The sequence below is a fragment of the Xyrauchen texanus genome, chromosome 21 (genome assembly GCF_025860055.1).
Source record: "Xyrauchen texanus isolate HMW12.3.18 chromosome 21, RBS_HiC_50CHRs, whole genome shotgun sequence".
In the NCBI taxonomy this organism is placed as follows: Eukaryota; Metazoa; Chordata; class Actinopteri; order Cypriniformes; family Catostomidae; genus Xyrauchen; species Xyrauchen texanus.
The window spans coordinates 6,382,187-6,404,609 of NC_068296.1; the positions used below are offsets into that span (position 1 = coordinate 6,382,187).

General features: G+C 36.9%; 1 protein-coding gene across 1 annotated transcript; it reads left to right on the forward strand.

Annotated features, from left to right (window-relative positions):
• The first annotated feature begins 959 nt into the window (after positions 1-959).
• Positions 960-20,942, forward strand: LOC127661640 (P2Y purinoceptor 3). Its single transcript, XM_052152446.1, has 2 exons — positions 960-1,106; positions 15,881-20,942. The coding sequence occupies exon 2, from the start codon at positions 15,904-15,906 to the stop codon at positions 16,879-16,881; it is 978 nt and encodes a 325-aa protein (XP_052008406.1). The 5' UTR covers positions 960-1,106; positions 15,881-15,903; the 3' UTR covers positions 16,882-20,942.
• The last annotated feature ends 1,481 nt before the right edge of the window (positions 20,943-22,423 follow it).

Genomic DNA, 22,423 nt, shown 5'->3' on the forward strand with positions numbered 1-22,423 from the left:
CAACAACAACTGCCCGAGTTACACCAGGAATGCACAATCCCTCCATCAGTGCTCAGACTGTCTGCAGTAGGCTGAGAGAGGCTGGACTGAGCGCTTGTAGGCCTGTTGTAAGGCAGGTTCTTACCAGACATCAACAACGTCGCCTATGGGCACAAACCCATCTTCTCTGGACCAGACAGGACTGGCAAAAAGTGCTCTTCACTGACTAGTCACAGTTTTGTGTCACCAGGGGTGATGGTCGGACTCACGTGTATCGTCGAAGGAATGAGCTTTACACCGAGGCCTGTACTCTGGATCGGGATTAATTTGGAGATGGAGGGTCCGTCATGGTCTGGGGACACATAATTAAATTTCTGTTCATGGTATGTCTGTGAAACTTGTTCAGTTTGTCTTAGTTGTTGAATCTTTTTATGTTCATACAAATATTTACATTTTTTAAGTTTGCTGAAAATAAAAGCAGTTGAAAGTGAGAGGAGTTTATTTAAAATGAGCATACAAAGTGTATGTAAGATAAAATTACAAATATTATATATTACTGATATTTAAAAAAATAATAATATTTACAAAAATAATAAAATACACATTCATTACGAAATTATAGAGTAGAGAATGTTCTTCTTACTCTAATCCATTTACAAATAGCCTAAACTTAAAGATAATTTATGCCAGTATTTGTCCGTCACCTATTTAATAATCATGATCGAATGAGTATTCTTTGTTCAACACTATTTAAACAATCGACAGCATTTGTGGTGTAATGTCGATGTACCATCAGAAAATCATCTCGACTCACACGGCTACAACGCCCACTTATCAACATCTTCCTTTCAGCCAATCTGATAATCCTACTGGGCGGAACGTACTGTTGCGTAATTAATATAAATGAGGGGGCGGGGTTACGCGAAGGACGTCAATGACGCGCAGGTCTAAACATAAGAAGAAAGCTAGAGAATTCAAATGTCTTGTCAGTCGCTTTGTGAATCAGACGTGGAGATATAAGCGGAAACTTGTTTTTTCTTCATCTCTCTGAAGATATTTCACATTTATTTCTCCAAAGTTATGTGCTGTGGATCAAACTGGGAAAACAATCAAGAGTTAATGCAGAGGTAAGTTTGATAAAAAAATAAAAAACTTTGAAATGACACTTTTTGAAAAACAGAAGCATGAATATTGGTTGCGTGCTTCAGCTGTTTACAGTATTTGCTGTCTGGGTAGACGCGGTAGGCTAATATGCGTGCATATATTACAGTCAATTTGGCACGCAGTTTTAGTATATTTATTCTCATACATATGGATTATGTCATGTTCTCTGCCCTATAGGGTTACAAAAATCGAAAACAAGAAATCGACTAAAATAACAGCGAGACACAAGAAAAAGTTAGCATTTTTAAGAATTGAACAAAGCACCTGTTACCTATTCAAAACATATTTTAAACTAATTATTCATGTTTTTGAAGTTAAAAAAATTTGTATAAAATAGAATCATATATATATATATATATATATATATATATATATATATATATATATATATATATATATATATATATATAACTGGACAGTTATGTGTTGTGGACAATCATGCATTTTATTAAATATTATGAGATGTTCACATATAAGAGCATGAATTTCTTGTTTTGCTTTGTTGTTTTTTTTTATTTTATTTTAATGAGATTGCCTTTATTCTATATCTGAATTTTTCTTTCCAATGGGAAAGCAACTAATTCCTTGAACAACATGGTTCTGCTAAAATAAATAATATAATAATACATCATAAATAGGTTATATATATCAAATATGTATGGCATCAACGCTGTTATAATGCATAACTTATGTGCTTTTGACAACTTTCTGCAGTGAAATCCAAAGATTTATTTATTGATTGAGCTATTGATTTATTGTCCCTTTTAAGATCCACATAATCTATGCTGCTGTGCAGACAACCAAAACCATTCAATGACAGCTGCTATTGTAAATTCAACACAAATGTAATGGCACAACATGCATTGTAAATCATTGTGAGAAGTTTTATTCTGCCCTGCATTTCTGATATAATTTATTACCTGTGCAAACAAGTCTGTGGAAGTTTAATTGTGCAGTATCCCACTGTAATTCAATGTTTACGGTACCATTTCCAGTTAGTGATGCTTCAGCGAGTTTGCAATGTTTCAGTGAATAGCTTTTGTGTGCATGGACAGCTCTGCAAGACCGCTCATTAAAAGGAATAAAATCATGGTGTGGGTAGAACTGTTGGCATTGAAGCCAAGAAGACATTCCAAGAGATTGTTCAACCAGACCATAATCTACGATAGCTTTCCTGTTTTCAATGTTTTCACTGTCTGCGTTGTTTTTTGACCTTCTTTTCAATGCAATGACAACTAGTGGCGCCAGTGGCAGTTTATAATCACAGCAAAGAGGTTATTCGAGACAAAATGTGTGGAAAGAGAACATGTTGCCTATGCAATGTTTCAAATATTTCTGTGGGGAAATGTCACCACTTGACGTTGATGCAGGCGATGCATACCTCTGCTCTAGTTTGCTATTTTTGCACCCGACTAGTCATGTGTGATAAATGAGTGCAGGGTGAAAGACTTTTTTTACCACTGTCATTTTGGATTCTTACCAAAGATACCCATAGGAACGAAAACTCACAAATGGGATCTTTTAAATATGTATAGGGATCTCCATTTGTTTCTTGCAATGAGACCTAACCTGAAGTCTTCTCTAATGTTTCCATTGAAAAAAAAGACCCCGGTTATCTCACATGTGTCTCCTTTTAAGGTTTAGGAGAACTCAACAGTGTCTCAAACTGTGCTCAGATAGCAAAGTCTACAATAAAGTCACAGATTGTAATATGATTTAAGATTAAGATTCAACTTTATTGTCATGAGTACAGGTACAGAGCCAATGAAATGCAGTTGTTTTCACATATCCCAACTAAGCTGGGGTCAGAGCGCAGGGTCAGCCATGAAACCGCACCCCTGGAGCAGATAGGGTCAAGGGCCTTGCTCAAGGGCCCAACAGCAGTATCTTGGCAGTGCTGGGGCTTGAACCCCCAACCTTTTGGTCAGTAACCCAGAGCCTTAACCGCTGAGCCACCACTGGTCTTAGCTGGTTTATGATGATCTATCTGGTCTCCACAGTGGTTTTGGCTGATAAGTGCACCAAACTCCTCTAAAGTGGAGGTCACACTAGACATTTCAGACACCGCAGTGGGCCAGGATTTGATGTCATGCACGAGTTTCTGGATTTAATAAAAAAATTATTACAATAACAAATTATATGTTATAAGTTGTTTTTTTTCCAACAAGTAATCAGCTCTATAGTACTCTTACTGTACATCAACAATTGTCTCATTTGTGTTTTGATACGTGAATGAAACAAAACTGAGATCTCATTTCGTTTTCTCCAATGCAACTGGTCTGAATAGAGTGTGTTTTATGGCAACAAACAGGACACTATGTCACTTGTTTACACTGAATAAATAGTGTTCACAGTGCTTGGATTGTAGTATGTTCCCTTGCAAGAACACATAGTTGTTTTTTTTTTGAGGATCTGTTAGATCATTTCATACTTAAAAGACCTTTTTAGAATCTTGGACTTTTGGAATCTTTTGGAGAAACATTCTATGACATAAGTAATTGCAAGTTTTCTGTTCCTTTCATGGAGAAGCCTTGCCGCTTTAGCTGTGACTCCTTGGAGATATCCTTTAGCCAATGTATGCCCTTTCAACTTTTGATTGTTATCATGGTGACTACCGATGACAAGAATTCAGGTTTCTTCATTTCAGGTTTATAAACAGAAGGATAATTGCAAGAATTGTGGTGTTTGAAAAGGGTGTTTGAGATTTACATAAAGACTTGTGATGAAAGGTACTGCGCTGTGGCTATATTAAGAATCCTACAGGTTCAGGTTGCTTCTCATGAGGCATGACCACACATGCATACTGTATGTGTAACACATTGGAGTCCAAAGGCCTGAGACCACTAGTGAAAATGCTTCTGTTTTGCATTTCTATAAAGTAATAAAGATTTTTCCCACTATATATATATATATATATATATATATATATATATATATATATATATATAATCAGCCATGGCCAAAAGTATTGTCAGTAACATAAATTGTGTAAGTTTTCACAACAAAGTTGTTGTGGTGTTGGTTCACATTGTTTCTAGATTATTGTGCAGAGTGATCCGATGCATTTTAAATAATTGCAAAAAGCTTAATTGGCCCAAAAAAATGTACATTATCACAAAAATCAAAATGTCCCTGTTTTTTGGCCCTGGCACAAAATGACCAGCTAACATAATTTCACTAATCATATCAGCAGCACCATGGGAAAGTGTGAACGAGTACTAGTCAGGTGAAATCACTCTATCATTCTGATTGGATTATAAGAGCATACCGATTGCTATAAAAAGGAGGGAAGAAGTGCTTCCAATCATTGTGTTCTTGTTTGCAATGGTTACCTCTAAAGAAAGACGTGCAGCCATCATCAATTTGCCTCAAAATGGCCTCACATGCAAGGAAATTGCTGCAAAGAAAATTGCACCTGAACTAACCATTTTACGGATCATCAAGAACTTCAAGGAGAGTGGTTCAACTGCAGTGAATAAGGCTTCAGGATGTCCCAGAGTGTCCAGCAAGTGCCATGACTGTCACCACCAGTGCAGAGCTTGCTCAATATTGGCAGAAGGTTGGTGTGAGTGCATCTGCACGCGCAGTGAGGCGAAGACTTTTGGACAATGGCCTGCTGTCAAGAAGGGCAGCAAAGAAGCCACTTCTCTCCAAGAAAAACCTCAAGGACTGACTGAAATTCTGCAGGAAGTACAAGGATTGGACAGCAGAAGACTGGTGCAAAGTTATTTGCTCTGATGAAGCCTCTTCCACCTGTTTGGGACATCGGGAAAATCGATAGTCTGGAGAAGAAATGGTGAACGCTACTATGAGTCCTGTGTCCTGCCAACAGTGAAGCATCCTGAGACCATCCATGTGTGGGCTTGCTTTTCATCCAAGGGAGTGGGCTCTCTCACAATTCTGCCCAAAACGCTGACAAGAATAAGGAATGGTATCAAAACGTCCTGCAAGAGTAACTTCTCCCTACGGTCCAGGAGCAATTTGGTGATGATCTGTGCATTTTCCAGCATGATTGAGCATCATGTCACAAGGCAAGAGTAATAATGAAGTGGCTCGGAGATCATTGCATTGAAATTTTGGATCCGTGACCAGGCAACTCCCCGGATCTTTATCCCATAGAGAACCTTTTATCAATCCTCAAAAGGCGAGTGGACAAACAGAAGCCCACAAATTGTGATCAACTCTGAGCACTAATAAGGCAAGAATGGATCGCCATCAGTCAGGATTTGGCCCAGAAGCTGATATCCAGCATGCCAGAGTGAATTGCAGAGGTTGTGAAGAACAAGGGTCAACACTGTAAATATTGACTCTTTGCAAATATTGAATGTTTTTGCCAATAATAGCCTTTAAAACTCATGAAATGCTTATCACTGTTTTCCAGTATACCATAGAAACATAGAAATAATTATCAAAAAATTCTGAAGCAGCAAACTTTGCGAAATACAAAATGTATGTCACTGTCAAAATCTTTGGCCATGGCTCTACCAATATATATATATATATATATATATATATATATATATATATATATATATATATATATATATATTTTCCACAAAAATATTCAGCAAAACTGGCAGTCAGTGCCTTGTTGTTTTGTTCAAGTAAATTCACTGTTACAGTATTTAATATTGCCACAGTTATCATATTTTTCTAGATAGTACAGTAAGGGGTCCAAAAGAAAAGGCTTCTATTTTGCATTTGTGTTGTGCATTCTTTTCTAATTTAATGCACAATGTGAATTGTGTGAATTTTAAATGTGAATTTAATGCAAATGTTATCTTCATTTGTCTATTGAACTGAAACAATTTCAGAATTTCATGGTATTTGCCTTTTACTTTAATGACAGCGGGCACTTGAGCTGGCATAATCCCAGCATGATTGAGAATGTTCCAAAGAGCATTTTATGTGCTTCAGTGGAAGAAAATAAATCTGACATTTTGTATAAAGGAGTTAACCTGGCCAATGCCACAAATTAGCTTATTTGAGAAATAGAAATCATGCCAAAACTTAGTGGATGTGTAACGTTTTATGTTAAAATACTTTCTCCTTTACCATCTTTATATGCAGAGACAACTATTAGTAAGCCATTTGTAGGTTGATTTCCCCAGAAATGATCAACTCTGTGGCGCATTCAAAACATTGCGTTTATTCGAGCATCATAATATGCTCTACAGAGCAACATTGGCTCCACCAATGGTGTAAATTTGGGGTGGGATTACTGCATCATGAACTTCCTACAACTTTCAAGCTACATTAACCAAACTTGGCACAAACCTTCAGACTGTTTGGACTCCCATTGCTTTCTCTCTTCTAACTGATCGGAATACTGGTTTTCACACAGTGGATGATTAAATAATCCCATAGATTTACATTGAGAGATTGTTCATACAGGACAACGGACTGCTCGTTAATTCAAACTCCAAATGTCAAAAAATGCAAATGTAAACAAACACAAAGCTTAGAGCTTGCCATATCATGGCTTCAGGTTACAATACAAAATCCATCTGTTTTGAAGGTTTTATCTGAAGGTCTACTTTGTTTATTTTCAGGTTTAAATTAGATATTGAATCCCAGATTTCCAATGTGGTGCCAGACTTTTGGAACTCACTGTACACAGAAACTCAAATATCAAGCCTCCCAACTCATAGACACTTATCTATGTTTACTTAAATCAACAGCCATAACCACCACTCCCTTTCTGTTTCACTCTGTTCAAATCCACCAGTTGGGTCTTGTTTAACGGACGATGGTTAAATTAACCTTGTTAAAAGGTAAGTTCACCTAAAAATGAAATCTGTCATGAAGATGTTAGATTTTAGGCAGAACGTGACTTTAGCCTCAGTCACCATTAACTTTCATTGCATCTTTTCCCCTTACAATTTAAGTGAATAGCAACTGAGACTATAGCCTAAAGTATACTTCAGTCAGACGTGAACACTAGGCTTCTGCGTACAGGACAGGTGATGAAAATGTCATCATCAGCAGAGTGCTCGAGCATTTAGTTCATATGGCCTGATTTTTCTAACCGTGCGTACTTTGAACGCACAGAATGTGCATGCGCCTGAAATTATTTGCACTAATCAGCGGGTCCACTCACATTTGAGCTGCTGCTTTCACAAAAAAGAGCTAGAAGTTGTAATCGCTGCTAAACATCAGAAAATGAAGGTAAAAACAACAACAGTGGATGTGCACGTCAAGAGCGTGTGTGTGAATACACCAGAAGATCCCTGCATTTGTAAAACTTGTGTCGAATGGTGGTGGCGTAGTGGCTAAAGCACAGGGCTGTTAATCAGAAGATCACTGGTTTGAACCCCACTGCCACCACCATTGTGCCCTTGAGCAAGGCACTTAACTCCAGGTTGCTCTGGGGGGATTGTCCCTGTAATAATTGCACTGTAAGTCGCTTTGGATAAAAGCATCTGTTAAATGCATAGATGTACAAATGTAAATGTGTCTGAGGAATAAACTGACATCTTGTACATAAGAGAAATAGTCCACTATCTCATAGCAGTTGAAGCGTGCATGCACCAACTGCCTGTGTATGTGCATACAGTCAAATTAAGTATACTTTCAAAGGCTAGCATTCAGTTGTGTGCAGATGCTAAGTGTACGATTCAAAACTGAAGTATATTTCAGGCTTTAAATTCTGCCTTACATAAAGTCATATGGGTTTGGTACAATATTAGGGTGAGTAAATGAGAACAGAATTTTCATTTTGGGTAAAATATCCCTTTAAGTTCCATGTCTCAATCTACCCTAAACATGACCGTCAACATTGTATTCTTGGCTGTGACTTCATACAAGAGCTTATATGACCCTTGGGTCAGCGTGTCACTTTCTCAGACACTTCCCTCAAGTAGACACTCATTCTTGGGTTCTTACCAAGCACTACAAAGTGTTTATTCTTTTCAGGGAAATCAACCCACAAATGGCTTCATTATAGTTGTCTTTTCATATGAAGATGGCATAGGAGAAAGTATTTTAACATCGAAAAAAAATACATATATCACCTTTAATGAACATAACAAAATGGTTTAAACATTATGTAAATGTGTTAAAGACTTTCCTCTTCCCAAAACTCAGTGTACACTTAACTTCACCTGAGGCAGGTTCTGCCTGTCTGGACAAATACCAAATGCAGTCTCCATTCCAACTGTCTCTGTGATGGATAATATCAAGACAGTTGAAGATCTGTTCTGTCGGTCAATCAATTGACCTGGGGTGGGTTAGACTGATGATTAAGAATCAGGTCATGGCAATTTACCAAGGATTGCTCAAGGCAAACCATCAATGCAATCAGACTACTGCAAACCACTGTGGATAAAAGGCATTTGCTAAATACTTACAGGTGTTAGTGTTGCTCAGACACACAATACACATGGGCTCAGACTTGGAGACACCCTTGTGAAATATAATGTCTCATTTCTGTTATGCAACGCTGTTTGATAATGACTTCCGACATAGTGATGAAATAGTAGTAACAATTTAGGGAAAGTCTTGAGGTGACCACTGCAGGCTTGCTTTCACGACTCATAGTTTAGATAAGCGCCTAAAGACATAAAGATTGCCTAAAGATTAAGCAATAAAACCACTTTAACTGATAACATTACCTGCAGTAGTGTGTTTTGTGTACATAACAGGAAATTAATGCTTTATGTCTTAAAATTACTTAATGTGGACCAATGCAGACAGTTAAAACCTTTAATCAAAGCCTGTATTTAAAATGTACCTATCCAATAATGGATGGTGCACAATAGAATGTTGTGATCTGTATCTCCAGGGCTCAACATTAAGGATTGTTTGTACTGCTGGCCCAGTTAGCATTTTCACACAATATATATATTTTATGTGCCACACAATATAACTATATTTTTTCCATTTAGGTGTTAAGTTTTCTTTGCAAATAAATTAAATTGTCACGATCCCTTGTTGTCTGTCCCGTGTTTTCTGTTTCACTGATCATGTTCCATGTCACGTTTTCCTTGTTGTCCGCCCCGTGTTTCACTTGTCTATTGTCGTGCACTACATTTCCCATAGTTCCCTGCCTTCATCACTGCCCATGCACTTCATTGTTCTCACCTGTATGTCGTTTAGTCATTAGTGTGTCTGTGTATATAAACCCTGTTTGTTCTCCGTTCCCTTGTCTATCGCTGATGCCCGATGTAGATGCCCTGTTCTCTTGATGTTTTCATGTTTTGGTTCCATTTTTCCCCTCGTGGTTGTTTCCTTTGTTCCTGTCTTGTTGATTTTCATTTTGTTCAATAACGAACCTGCGTGTAGATCCCCACTCCTCGTCTGCCTCACCTACTTACGTTACATAAATAAATATACTAGGTTTTAATTTGCAAAGGTAACAGAAAATTATAAAACTATAATATATTTTCATAAACACACAAGTCACTAGCTCTTACGACCTCTACTGCAGTATGTTTTACCTTGGTGACAAGTTTAAATCAACAGATTAAGCAAAAACTAAATTCCATTCATTACAGAAAACCTAATGTTTAAATGTAAAAATACATTTAAATGATCAACAAATGTTTATTTCTTTTAAGTCAGTTTTTGAATAAGAACATACCTTAAATTCTGGGTTAAAAGCAATGCTATTGTTAATTTCCACCATAACTGATTTGCAAAAAAGATACAGTTTGGCCTGTTATTGACAAGTTATGGGGTAAGTTTAATCAGAATCAGAATGAGCTTATTGCCAAGTATGCTTAAACACTAAAGGAATTTGTCATGGTGAATGAAGCTTCCAGTGCAAAGAATGCCATGTGTATATACATGCATACAAACATATACATATATACATATAGTGACATAAAAAAGATATATCCAATAAAAAAAGTGAAGTATACAATAGCGCAATAATGTTGTTAGAATATTTGACAGTATATACGGATATACAGTTATGTTTAGGGGATGTAATGTATTGAAGAAGAGGTTGGATGTGTTAAAGAATAGCCATTAGATATGGATAGAAGTAGGAATAGATGGACTGAATATTGCACATTGTTGTATTGACCAAAGGAATGTATTTGGAGCAGTTTTAACTGTTTGTGAGATGGATGGCCTGAGGGAAAAAACTGTTCCTGTGCCTCATTCTGATTCTGACCCCATTTTGCACCCCACGTGCAATTGCTGTTTTTGAGCACAAGATGGTACATGTACCGTTCTAAAATGTCTGTGCCACCACAGACTGATCACTGGCCCCTGCCCGGCAACCCATGTGAAAAACTCTTGGCTCTGCCCCTGGAAGCAGGTAGATGTAATGCGCTGTCTGGAATGGCTTCACTCAGCCAGGTTTCTGTGAAGCACAATACAGTAGAATTTGCAAAGTCCATTTTTCTGCAGGTGAGGAGAAGCAATTCATCTGCTTTGTTAGGAAGAGAGTGGAGATTCGTTAGATGGATGCTTGGCAGCGTGGTTCAAAAGCGTCTTTTACCATGCTTGTACAGCACTGCAGCTCCTCTAAATGAAATAAGCAAAAGAACGTCTGAATAATCAATACAATTGTTTTATTGATTTAGACAACCTAATCTCATAGAATCATGTTACTTTACCTACATTTCTGCAACATGATTTTTGCGTGGCTCGTTATTTGTATTGTGGTGAAATAAACATTTGAGGAGCAACAACATCAATTACTTTTAATTACTTTCACAGAAACCATGCGTAAAATGGTAGATTATCAGCTCATAAACACTTACTTTTCGCTCTGTTTTTCACACAATGCTATGTTATGACATATAACAATTTTTAGTAAAGTGCGTGACTTGTAAGTTGATACATTTTAAACTTTGCATTACATTAGCCTACTTGTTCAGTTGTGATCAAATTGTGCAGTAGCTCAATGATAAAGCGTTGCACTTGCAATGCAAAGAACTGGGGTATGAGTCCTGAAGAGTACGTGAGTTAACACATGATTCGAAAGTGTCATAAAAGAACCACAAATGACAAGGTTGCTTCAGCAATTTTAAAACAAAATTAATCTCACATTTTCTTTTTATGACACTATCGTTTATGTTTAAGGTTTAGGGTAGGGAGGTAGGTATGTTTTGTTCATTTTAAAAGTCAGTTGATCATTAAAGTGTGAAGTATGTATTTCTGTGCCACCAAACAGAATTGCAAAAATAAACATTGTTTTCAAAACTGCTTTATGAATTCATCCCTTTTTTACCATTGATCGAACACCCAGATAATCCCGCCCCCAACCCATGCCATTGGTCTAGTCAATGTTATGGTCTCTCTTGAGAACGGTCATTCAAAACAAAAGAAGGTATTTTAATAGCATCACAGAGACACAGTGTCAGGCCCTTTGCCAAGGATGGGCATTAGAGTACAGTGCCCCTTTTTGAGCCAAATATTGCCCTCTAGTAAATAATCCCATGTATATAATTTCACCCTCCACTCATTTATATTAAGCTAACTATGTTGAAGCAACAAGATCAAAACTAACTCAAACTAAACTTAAATTAGTAACTTAAAATAACATTGTAATTTAACATAAAACTGCATATTTCATAATAATGGAACTTGAAACAGAATTATAACCCCAAATTACTTATAAATGACAATTAATAGCATCCACAAATATTCTGCAAACCTTGCACAGACCTGCCTCATTAATTATTCGATTATAACAATAGCCAATAGCTAGTCCCCAAGTATACGCAACAAAAGCCGAAACCTTACGTATCACATGATTCCTGCGTGCTTGCATTCTCAATCTAATTTTGCTGGTGCTGTGATTCTGAATAGTAGCCGTATGGATATAAAAAAAGGGGTTTAAAGACTCGAGTCATCATCAACTTCGACCAACATCAACAGAGTGAGGCGGCAGGAGGGGGGAATGGGACTAACGAGTCCAAGTGTATATGTCTGCATCCTGCAATAATACAAAAAACTACTTCACAACACGCCCACTAAATGTAACGCCCCTTTTGATCATAATATGATTCTATTGGCAGCAAGAAACAAATCCTATTTTAAATCCTATGCAATCGCTATTTGATTCATATTCTCTTAACTCTTTCATTATGACAAGTGTAACGTTTCAATTTTATGTGAAAATATCATATTATTAAACCAAAGATTTAAATGGTAAACTAAACGTGCTTGTTTAATGTTACATTTTGTCGACGTGCTCTTTACTGTATTCCTGAAGGTGTTTGTACAATTTCTGCTTTTACAATAATACAAAAAATATATATATGGTACCATTAACATTTCATTGTTCTGTTTTCTCCAGTTAGGTCACAAGCTAATTGTTTATCCTATTAGCTTAGCATACTGCAAGCTTCTTTTCCTCTTCATTTTCATAAAATGTCCCCTCACTGTCGCCACCTAGTGGTCAGAGGTATCTTTGTTTCCAAGATAACTTTACTTTTCATTATATTTAATGATTTTACAAACTTAAATTTTTTTAATCTTTCTGGTTGTGGTTAGGTTTATAGTTATGGATAGGTGAAGATGTAAGGTTATAAATAAATATATATTATATGGGACAATTAACATTTCACTGTTCTGTTTTCTCCAGTTAGGTCACAAGCTAATTGTTTATCCTATTAGCTTGGCATACTGCAAGCTTCTTTTCTTCTTCATTTTCATATGGGTTCTTGCTGCCAATAGAATCATTTTATGATCAAAAATGGCGTTACATTTAGTGGACGTGTTGTGAAGTAGTTTTTCATCTTCATTTTAGTGAGTGTGTCTTGTAGTAGTCTTGCTGGATGCAGACAGACCCTTCTGGGAATTGAACAGCTTTTGATGCTGTGATGCATGTTTATATGTTTACATAAATGAAATTGAGCTGTCGTGTAATTTATTAATTAATCGCAATTGTTGTAGGCTGGACTATTTGTTTTGTGTATGGTGTTCTGATATTTTTTATTATAATTACTGACTGGGTTATCTAGCATTGTGGTGTGGATATTGTTTTGGTCAATTTCTGTATCAGATCATACAAAAATTGTATGTCCCCACAGTCATGTAATTTTCATAATTTAGAGTATGGCTTGTTGGGAGAACAATTAAGAATGAAGGAAATGCCTCCACATAGTTAATCAGTGCCCGATCAGATGCAGAACCTCATGTGGTCACAGTACTTCTTGTTTAAGAGAAAAATGAAATGCACACAATCTGTGCATGTCTTTGTTACAGTATCTGCATTTGGCATGCATTTATTAAATTTAATTTATTGGCTCTGAATTTTAAGCAAATTTCTAAATGATCTCGACCACTACCTATAATCTGTTCTCACATGTCTGATAAATGTCCCACTTCCTGTTTGTCCCTGTGACTAAGACCCCGGACACCTCCTGACACGACAGTGTCCTCACACACAAATACACACTTCAGCGCTGGTCAAGTGATGCTTTCCTTTCCCATAATGTCAAACTGCAGCTGCACAATTGCATTTTTATTGGTGACAACAAGTATAAATATAATTTTATTGTTCTCATATGTAAGATTACAACGATGCAAGTCGCATGGGAAAATTTCCTGTCTAAATCCAATAATGTTTATATAGGCCTATAATTTACTATTGAAAGTCAGTTACTGTATAGACACATAGCTTTAAATCTTGGTTACAAAAAAGCTATTACACATTTTTTCCATTATTGCCCAGGACAGTTCATTGACACATATGGCGGCATGTTGTCACACTGAACCTGCCATTAAACAGCCTATTGTATGCATTTTAGCAAAATTAAGATGAAGAAAAAAATCTAAGAAACCTAAAGCAAATCATGAAACGACAAGAATGTAAATGTTGAACATTGTTTTGTATCAGATGAACTGTATACATTATAACATTTAAAACGCATGTGACCACCTGCCTCAGTAAAAACTAAATCTCTAATCCAGTATAGTTGATCCTTGTCTTGATGTCTAAATTTTCAAGCTTTATTCAAATTTAGGAGGTTTTTGAACTACCAACAAACAAAATTACTGCTAGAGGGTAATTTGACTTTTAACTCAAACCCCCTGTATGACAAATTGCCCCAGTCTCCCCTATCAACCATATGACTTCTGTTGTAGAATTTAGAGAAAAATACAGCAGTATACCGTAAATAGCCTGAGTGCTCTTACATGATAGTATGCCCGATGGCTCCTGACTGTCTGCTGAACACTGTTCCCTTTTTGCCTGCATGAGTCCTGGGATGTTATTGAATGTTTTTACTCTAATTAGATTTGAACACGCTATATATTCTCTCTAATTTGCTATAGTTAGATTATATAAATGTTTTGCATGCACACACTAAATGGATAGTATAGTTTATGACTCTAGACAGTGGTACATGAATCACATATTCCATTGAGTTTCTCAGTATTGGTACCCATTTATGTTTAGTAGCATAATTTAAAACATTTCTTTCTTTCTTTCTTTCTTTCTTTCTTTCTTTCTATTTTCTGTATGTATGACTTTTATAAGAAAAATTGTATCATTGTAAAAAGTAATACAAACCACAACCACAACCAAAGTTGCCACTGGGCTAGTATTGATATGTGCTTTCCCTCATAATTATTTTGGGAACCCCCGCACTAGCTTAATTAATCCCATATGAAAATCAACCAATGTTTTACTACAGTAACTACAGTTTAACTTTAGTATTTGTAGTAAAACCACAACCACACAATTTATCATGGTTTTTACTGCATTAATTATTATCAATATTTTAAATGCGCAATGGTCTAAAAACATAGTAATAATTCAGGAAGCCAATAATAATTCTGGCAAAAAAGGTGGTTTCTACAATTTTACTATAGTAACATCATGGTTAACTTATGGTTGAAGTACCATATTTTTTTTTTAAAACCAAAAATTTTTTAATAATAATTTAAAAGAGCCCTTTATATAATTAACCTTAGATTCACTTTTAGTAAAACTGCAGTAAACATGACTGTAGTAAGCATGTTGTTGTTTGGTTTTTGGTAGGAACCATGGTTTTAAAAAAAAAACATATAGTAACACAATGGTTAATTTGTGGTATCACAAATTATTATTATTTTTATTACCATAGTTTTGGTTTTCCTATGGTTTTAGATGAACTATGCTTTTAGTTGAACTATGATTACTGTAAAAGCATTGTTTTTTTAAGAGATGGATAACCCTGTTGCGAGGGAACCCAAAATAATTGTGAAGGAACGTAAATCAAAGGTTTCTAAAAAAACCTATGACCCTAAGTTTGACCAGTAATAATAGAGATGCCAAAGTACTTTTCAAGGCAAGTCAGTACACTCGGCGGCCATCTTTGGAACACACCTGGAAATCTATTTTGTATGGATACAAGTGGCACGAAAGTACAGATACTATCTACTTGAATGGGGAAAGACCGGAATCTCCAAAACGATTGGTCAAGATTACAATCAAAGAACATATTTTAAATCAGCAGTAAAATCTGACAACAATGGTAGAATATATTGTGCTTCTTTACCTCAGATCCTGCTAAAACACAGCTGTCTAGCAAATGCACATGTATTTTATGGAGTTGATTGACAGGCGATGTCTGTATCTAAAAGGTGATTGGCTTTTTACCTGTAAGACAGGACTTCCTTTTCTACATCCGCCATGTTGGGCATTCCAATTTCTTCCATTCCTTTTAATACAAGTGGTCCATCTTTTGTGATGCTTGCCTTCGCATTGTGATGGAAATGGAATAATAATGCTAAAACATACATCTTTTTACACTCCTATTAATACATGATTGTTTTTATCTTCTGTTTTCAGAATGTGAGGCAGTCTCCATTAAGATGACATCTGTTAACCTTTCCACCTCCATTCTGCCTTCCTGCACCTACAAGGAGGACTTCAAACGTTACCTTCTCCCATCCATCTACAGCTTGGTCTTCATCTTCGGGCTTCCTCTCAATTTCATCATCATCTTGCGAATCAGGAGCTCTCGACATGCATTGACATGCAGCAAGATCTACATGCTTAACCTAGCTGTGGCAGACTTCCTGTATGTCTGCTCGCTTCCTCTTCTCATATACAACTACGCCAGCTGGGACTACTGGCCGTTCGGCGACTTCACCTGCCGCATGATCCGTTTTCAGTTCTACAGCAACCTACATGGAAGCATCTTTTTCCTAACCTGCATCAGCTTCCAACGATACCTGGGAATCTGCCATCCGCTGACTCCGTGGCCCAAACAAGGTGGACGCAAGCTGGCTTGGATTATCTGTGCTGGCATATGGGTGGCTGTGTTGGTACTCTGCGCCCCAACGTTTGATTTCGCGGCGACTGGAATCCAACGCAACCGTACAGTGTGCTATGACCTCAGCATTCCTGATCGTGCACTAGAGTATTTTCCATATGGCATTGCCTTGACCTGTCTGGGTTTCATCTTGCCATTCCTGGTGATCGTGGTGCTGTACTGCAAAATGGCAAGGGTTCTTTGTCAGACTGGCGAAGCGAGAGGAGACACATCCGCGGAGAAGAAGAGAAAAGCAGTTAAGATGATCATAATTGTAATGCTGGTGTTTGCTATTAGCTTTTTGCCATTCCATGTGACAAAGACACTCTACCTGTTGGTAAGGACCCTCCCTACAGCACCTTGTGAACTGAGGAACATCTTGTCAGTGGCCTACAAAAGCATGAGACCCTTTGCCAGCATGAACAGTGTGCTAGATCCCATTCTGTTCTACTTTACTCAACCCCAGAACAGACGCACTACGAAGGGTTTGTTGCTCAAGATCACCTCCTTTAAAGACAAGGGTGCCAAAGTGTGACTACTCCACACCTTTGTGGGTGGGTCTAAAATCATACTAAAATACACTTATTAGGTGGAAGGGATGACAAAATTACTTTGGCACTAAGTCTATACTAAAACATGTTGTCCTAAAATACTAAGTAGTACCATGCGCTGATTAAATTCGGTACCTTTGCGCTGTCTGACTCATAGATGGCTGCTCTCAAATGCTCACATGTGTATCTGTGCAGCTCTGTGCATGAACGGACCAATGTTAAAGTGTGTTCATTTTTGCTCTAGTATTAAAACTGATATCAAAAATGTTTAAATTTCACTGAAATTTTGATATTGTGACAACGCTATTAGTAAATGATACTAAACACACCATGAAGTCATGTTACTGTAGATGGAATTCTCCAATGTTCCATTAATGTTCTGTGTACGAAGTTATAGGAAAACATGTAGTAGTCTGATAACTGTACTATGAAGGTTGAAAATAATGGTCGAAGGATGTACAACTTAAAACAGATTGCGGTTTTATTGATTGATTCGAGGTTTTCGTTAAACTCAAGCAATGTTGGGGAGTAGTTAGCTAAACTAAATGTAGCGACGCAACTACCCTAATTAGGGGCAAATTTCATTTGAAAGCATTCACCCCTATACTACACCCTATACCCTACTCACATTTAAGGACCGAGCCCTTGACTTGCTTACTCTGAAGGGAGCATGGAATTGTTAAATGTCTTGTGGAAGCGTCCATCATGAAAGATTCATTTTCTTACTTTCGTTTTTTAACGATCCTTTGAGAGGCGTCCATTTTTGCAGTGCCCTTCAAGGGCGCAAAAATGCTTTTTGGAATTCACCCTACATTTTTCAGTAGCATTACAGTTATTTAACTACTTACAATTTCGCTATGAGAAAGTGTGTAGGGTATTTGAAAGGATTCATTCGACTTTTCTAAATTTGGCTAATTCGTATGCTATCGTGCGACTGCACTGTAAATTCGTATACAATTTATACAATTGTCATGTATTTGTTTCCATCTAATACATGACAATTACTTACTTCAGTCACACACAGCAGCTTCCTATAATGTATACACACTTTACTGATGGGTTAGGTTTAGATAAGGGGTTTAGGTAAGGGCATAACATTAATAAGCATGTCCTGAACGCCTCGTGCGCGAAAGTCGTGCTTCCGCATTATACATACGGGAATTTGCATGTGATGAATTCCTACGAATTTAAACGAACGAACTCGAAATACGAAATCGTATGAAATGAATTCCAACTCGTGAATATGTACGAATTTTCATGAGACTGGGTTGAAATACCTTATTCACCGCAGCGCCATCTTTGATTTTTGCTGTGAGGAATAGACGTACAGCCTGTTTACTGTGTTGAACAATTGTTTTATGTTTTTGGATTGTTTTGCTGACAAAAGGTTGCCATAAACAAGCTATATTTTCACAAAACACTACGTTTTTGTATTGCGAATGCATCAACACAACTCATATATATATATATATAACTTATTTTATTTCTGTAAACTAATATTAATATTAGTTTTACTTAAAATATGCTTTACTTGCAAACACAAAGTTATACAGTACTTCCTCCCATGGCAAACGATTTTGAGGAACAAATACTTTACTGGAGACACAGTGTGCACTTTGCAGGATCTTTTGCTATATATTTTCATCATGATTCACCTGCTTGCTTGCTGGTGTTTTGAATCCAGCTTTGCAAAGGAGCACTTCCTTTAGTAGCCTCCCTCCGCTCTTTCTCTTTCTCTCTCAATCTTCTTTTTTGTAAAGGTGTGATACTGTAAACAGTGTGCAACACACAACTCAAACATATAAAATATGCAGAGCATAATGTGATGCCTGATATGCAGACCTTGTGTTATAACACATTATCTTATTACACAGTCTTCACTGTTATTTATATATGTATATAGGACTGATATAGGCTTTATATATGTATGTATATTTTAATACACCGTAAATTGTAGAATACAGCTTGCTTAATTTATTCAGTTCAACAGCAGATGAAGGGCTCACTTTATCATTCATGGGACCTTTTTAATGTAGAGAAAATACACATCGGTATCGCTGTCTGTAATAGAAGGCAATAGAACATTGCAGGGCTGAATGGAAACGTTTCGAATGCAAACAATAGCACCATCAGTGTAACATACTACATCTGCTGCACATTATCTGAAGGTCATTATCTGTTTGTGTTTGATGGCTAAATGACAAATCTGCATCCTGTATATGACTTGGTGTCTTGTCCAACATGTCTAATGTTATCAACAACATGTGCACAATTGTTGATTGAGGATCAGAGCTGACAAAGAAACACTGTTTGTAAAGCCTGCTTCTATGTTTTTCCTGTCATTATATTATAATGTGATGTGTAAGAACAGTGCACTTGAATTGCAGTTGTTGACATAGTTTGGATTGTAATCAGTTTTTATTTGATGGTTAGCTGATATTGATAGAAAACGTGTGTGTGTGTGTGTGTCATTTGGCCAGTATTATGTTGGTGAAATTTGTATATACCTTTATCAAAATGAATGTATTTTGCTTTTATAATTGAAGAACATTTTTTTTTTATTATGTGAATTTATTTTTGATGCATAACATAACAGCCTATTTAATATATTATATAATATTAGTTCATATTTAATCAGCATCTAATAGGGTGAATCTAACAAAGCCTGTCAAGAACATGTTTGGATCACATTTCACACCAAATCATATAAAAAACAAAAGAAAATGTTTTATTTTGCATAAAGAAAATAAAGCCTGTTTTCAATGTTAATAATGTGCATTGTGACATTATTTGCATGACATGAATTAGTACATTTCCCTCCAAATTGTTGTTACTGTAATGCAAATCTACACTCACCTAAAGGATTATTAGGAACACCTGTTCAATTTCTAATCAACCAATCACATGGCAGTTGCTTCAATGCATTTAGGGGTGTGGTCCTGGTCAAAACAATCTCCTGAACTCCAAACTGAATGTCAGAATGGGAAAGAAAGGTGATTTAAGAAATTTTGAGCGTGGCATGGTTGTTGGTGCCAGACGGGCCGGTCTGAGTATTTCACAATCTGCTCAGTTACTGGGATTTTCATGCACAGCCATTTCTAGGGTTTACAAAGAATGGTGTGAAAAGGGAAAAACATCCAGTATGCGGCAGTCCTGTGGGCGAAAATGCCTTGTTGACGCTAGAGGTCAGAGGAGAATGGGCTGACTGATTCAAGCTGATAGAAGAGCAACTTTGCCTGAAATAACCACTCGTTACAACCGAGGTATGCAGCAAAGCATTTGTGAAGCCACAACACGCACAACCTTGAGGCGGATGGGCTACAACAGCAGAAGACCCCACCGGGTACCACTCATCTCCACTACAAATAGGAAAAAGAGGCTACAATTTGCAAGAGCTCACCAAAATTGGACAGTTGAAGACTGGAAAAATGTTGCCTGGTCTGATGAGTCTCGATTTCTGTTGAGACATTCAGATGGTAGAGTCAGAATTTGGCGTAAACAGAATGAGAACATGGATACATCATGCCTTGTTACCACTGTGCAGGCTGCTGGTGGTGGTGTAATGGTGTGGGGGATGTTTTCTTGGCAAGCTTTAGGCCCCTTAGTGCCAATTGGGCATCGTTTAAATGCCACGGCCTACCTGAGCATTGTTTCTGATCATGTCCATCCCTTTATGGCCACCATGTACCCATCCTCTGATGGCTACTTCCAGCAGGATAATGCACCATGTCACAAAGCTTGAATCATTTCAGATTGGTTTCTTGAACATTACAATTAGTTCACTGTACTAAAATGGCCCCCACAGTCACCAGATCTCAACCCAATAGAGCATCTTTGGGATGTGGTGGAACGGGAGCTTCGTGCCCTGGATGTGCATCCCACAAATCTCCATAAACTGCAAGATGCTATCCTATCAATATGGGCCAACATTTCTAAAGAATGCTTTCAGCACCTTGTTGAATCAATGCCACGTAGAATTAAGGCAGTTCTGAAGGCGAAAGGGGGTCAAACACAGTATTAGTATGGTGTTCCTAATAATCCTTTAGGTGAGTGTGTATATGTGTATATATATATATATATATATATATATATATATATATATATATATATATATATATATATATATATATATATATATATATTTATCTATATATCAGAATCAAAATTAGGAATAGTGAGAATTAAAAACAAAATGAAAAATGAAACCTATTGGTAACTTGGAGCGTCTACAATCTGTTTCAAAAGCCATGAACCGAGAGCTGCCAGTAGGTGGCGTATTTTACCAAGGCAGAAACATTTCCTGTGACGGTGACGTATGGTCAAAGCATTATTTGAGTCTTTATAATATACAGAGTGAAAGCATTAATACTAATACAATGTTTAAAAGAAGAACGTACAATTTAGTACATAAAATAGCCTAATACCCTACAAAATTCAGCACTTTTATAATGAAGAACAAGTCTATGTTCCTATAGCAAACGTTAGCCAACATGTTTAATGTGAAGTCATTCAATTTGTGTCTATATTGTAGCTTATCTGTACAGTAACTTTTACAGGTGCATACTGCTTATTAAATACTCCTCTGGATTACAGTTACTATGCAAAGAAAATGTCTTGCAATAAATGTTTGCTACTGTCTGTGTTGTATAAAGCCTATATGAATCTCAGCAAATCAAGTGTATGCATTTGTAGTAAGTAATGTACATTATGTCCATTTTGAGGTACGTGTAAATGTTTTTATCCCCTTAAATATGTCAAGACATATTGATTTGTCTGATTTTATTACATGTCCTATTATGCTTTTATTCTTAACTTGATTGCTTGTATGTCCAGGTCAATACAAATCAATAAACTTTAGTTTCTACTTGTGTCTCTTCAATTATTATTTTTGCCAGTTTAGAGACAGTACAGAGGCTAAAGAAAGTATCCTTGCAGATCAACCACAGGTCTAGTTAATCAAAGTAGGATAACTAATTTTGAATATTGTTATCTAATGCAATGACATTCATACACTTACTTAAGACAGCGTGTGTGTGTGTGTGTGTGTGTGTGTGCGTGCGTGCGTGCGTGCGTGCGTGTGTGACCACTAGGGTGCACAGCATTAGTGCAACTTAAATGTAATATGGACAGCAAAAAAAAAGGGGAGAAAACCCTTCGAAACAAAGGACTGCTAAAACTCGAAGAAAGTTTTACTGTCAGTAAACAGAGACTGAGCAAAAAGATTGATATCTTGGCAAAAGTGCAACCTAGACAATGCCTAAATCTTTTTAAGCATAATCAAAGGTCAGTAATGGAAATGCAAATGAATATTTGTCACTCTGCTCTTACAAACCGACTCATATCATCTGTAGTGCCTGCTCTCCCACATCAGAAAGAGGAAAAGCTTGATCCCCCCTCATATTCCCCAGGGGTCTCTCTCTCTCTCTCTCTCTAACCCTGACCCCATGCTTTAGTCCCGCCCTCAAACCAAGCAAACTATGTGTATGTAAAAGCCACAAGTCACGGAAACCTCTAATTGTATCAAAA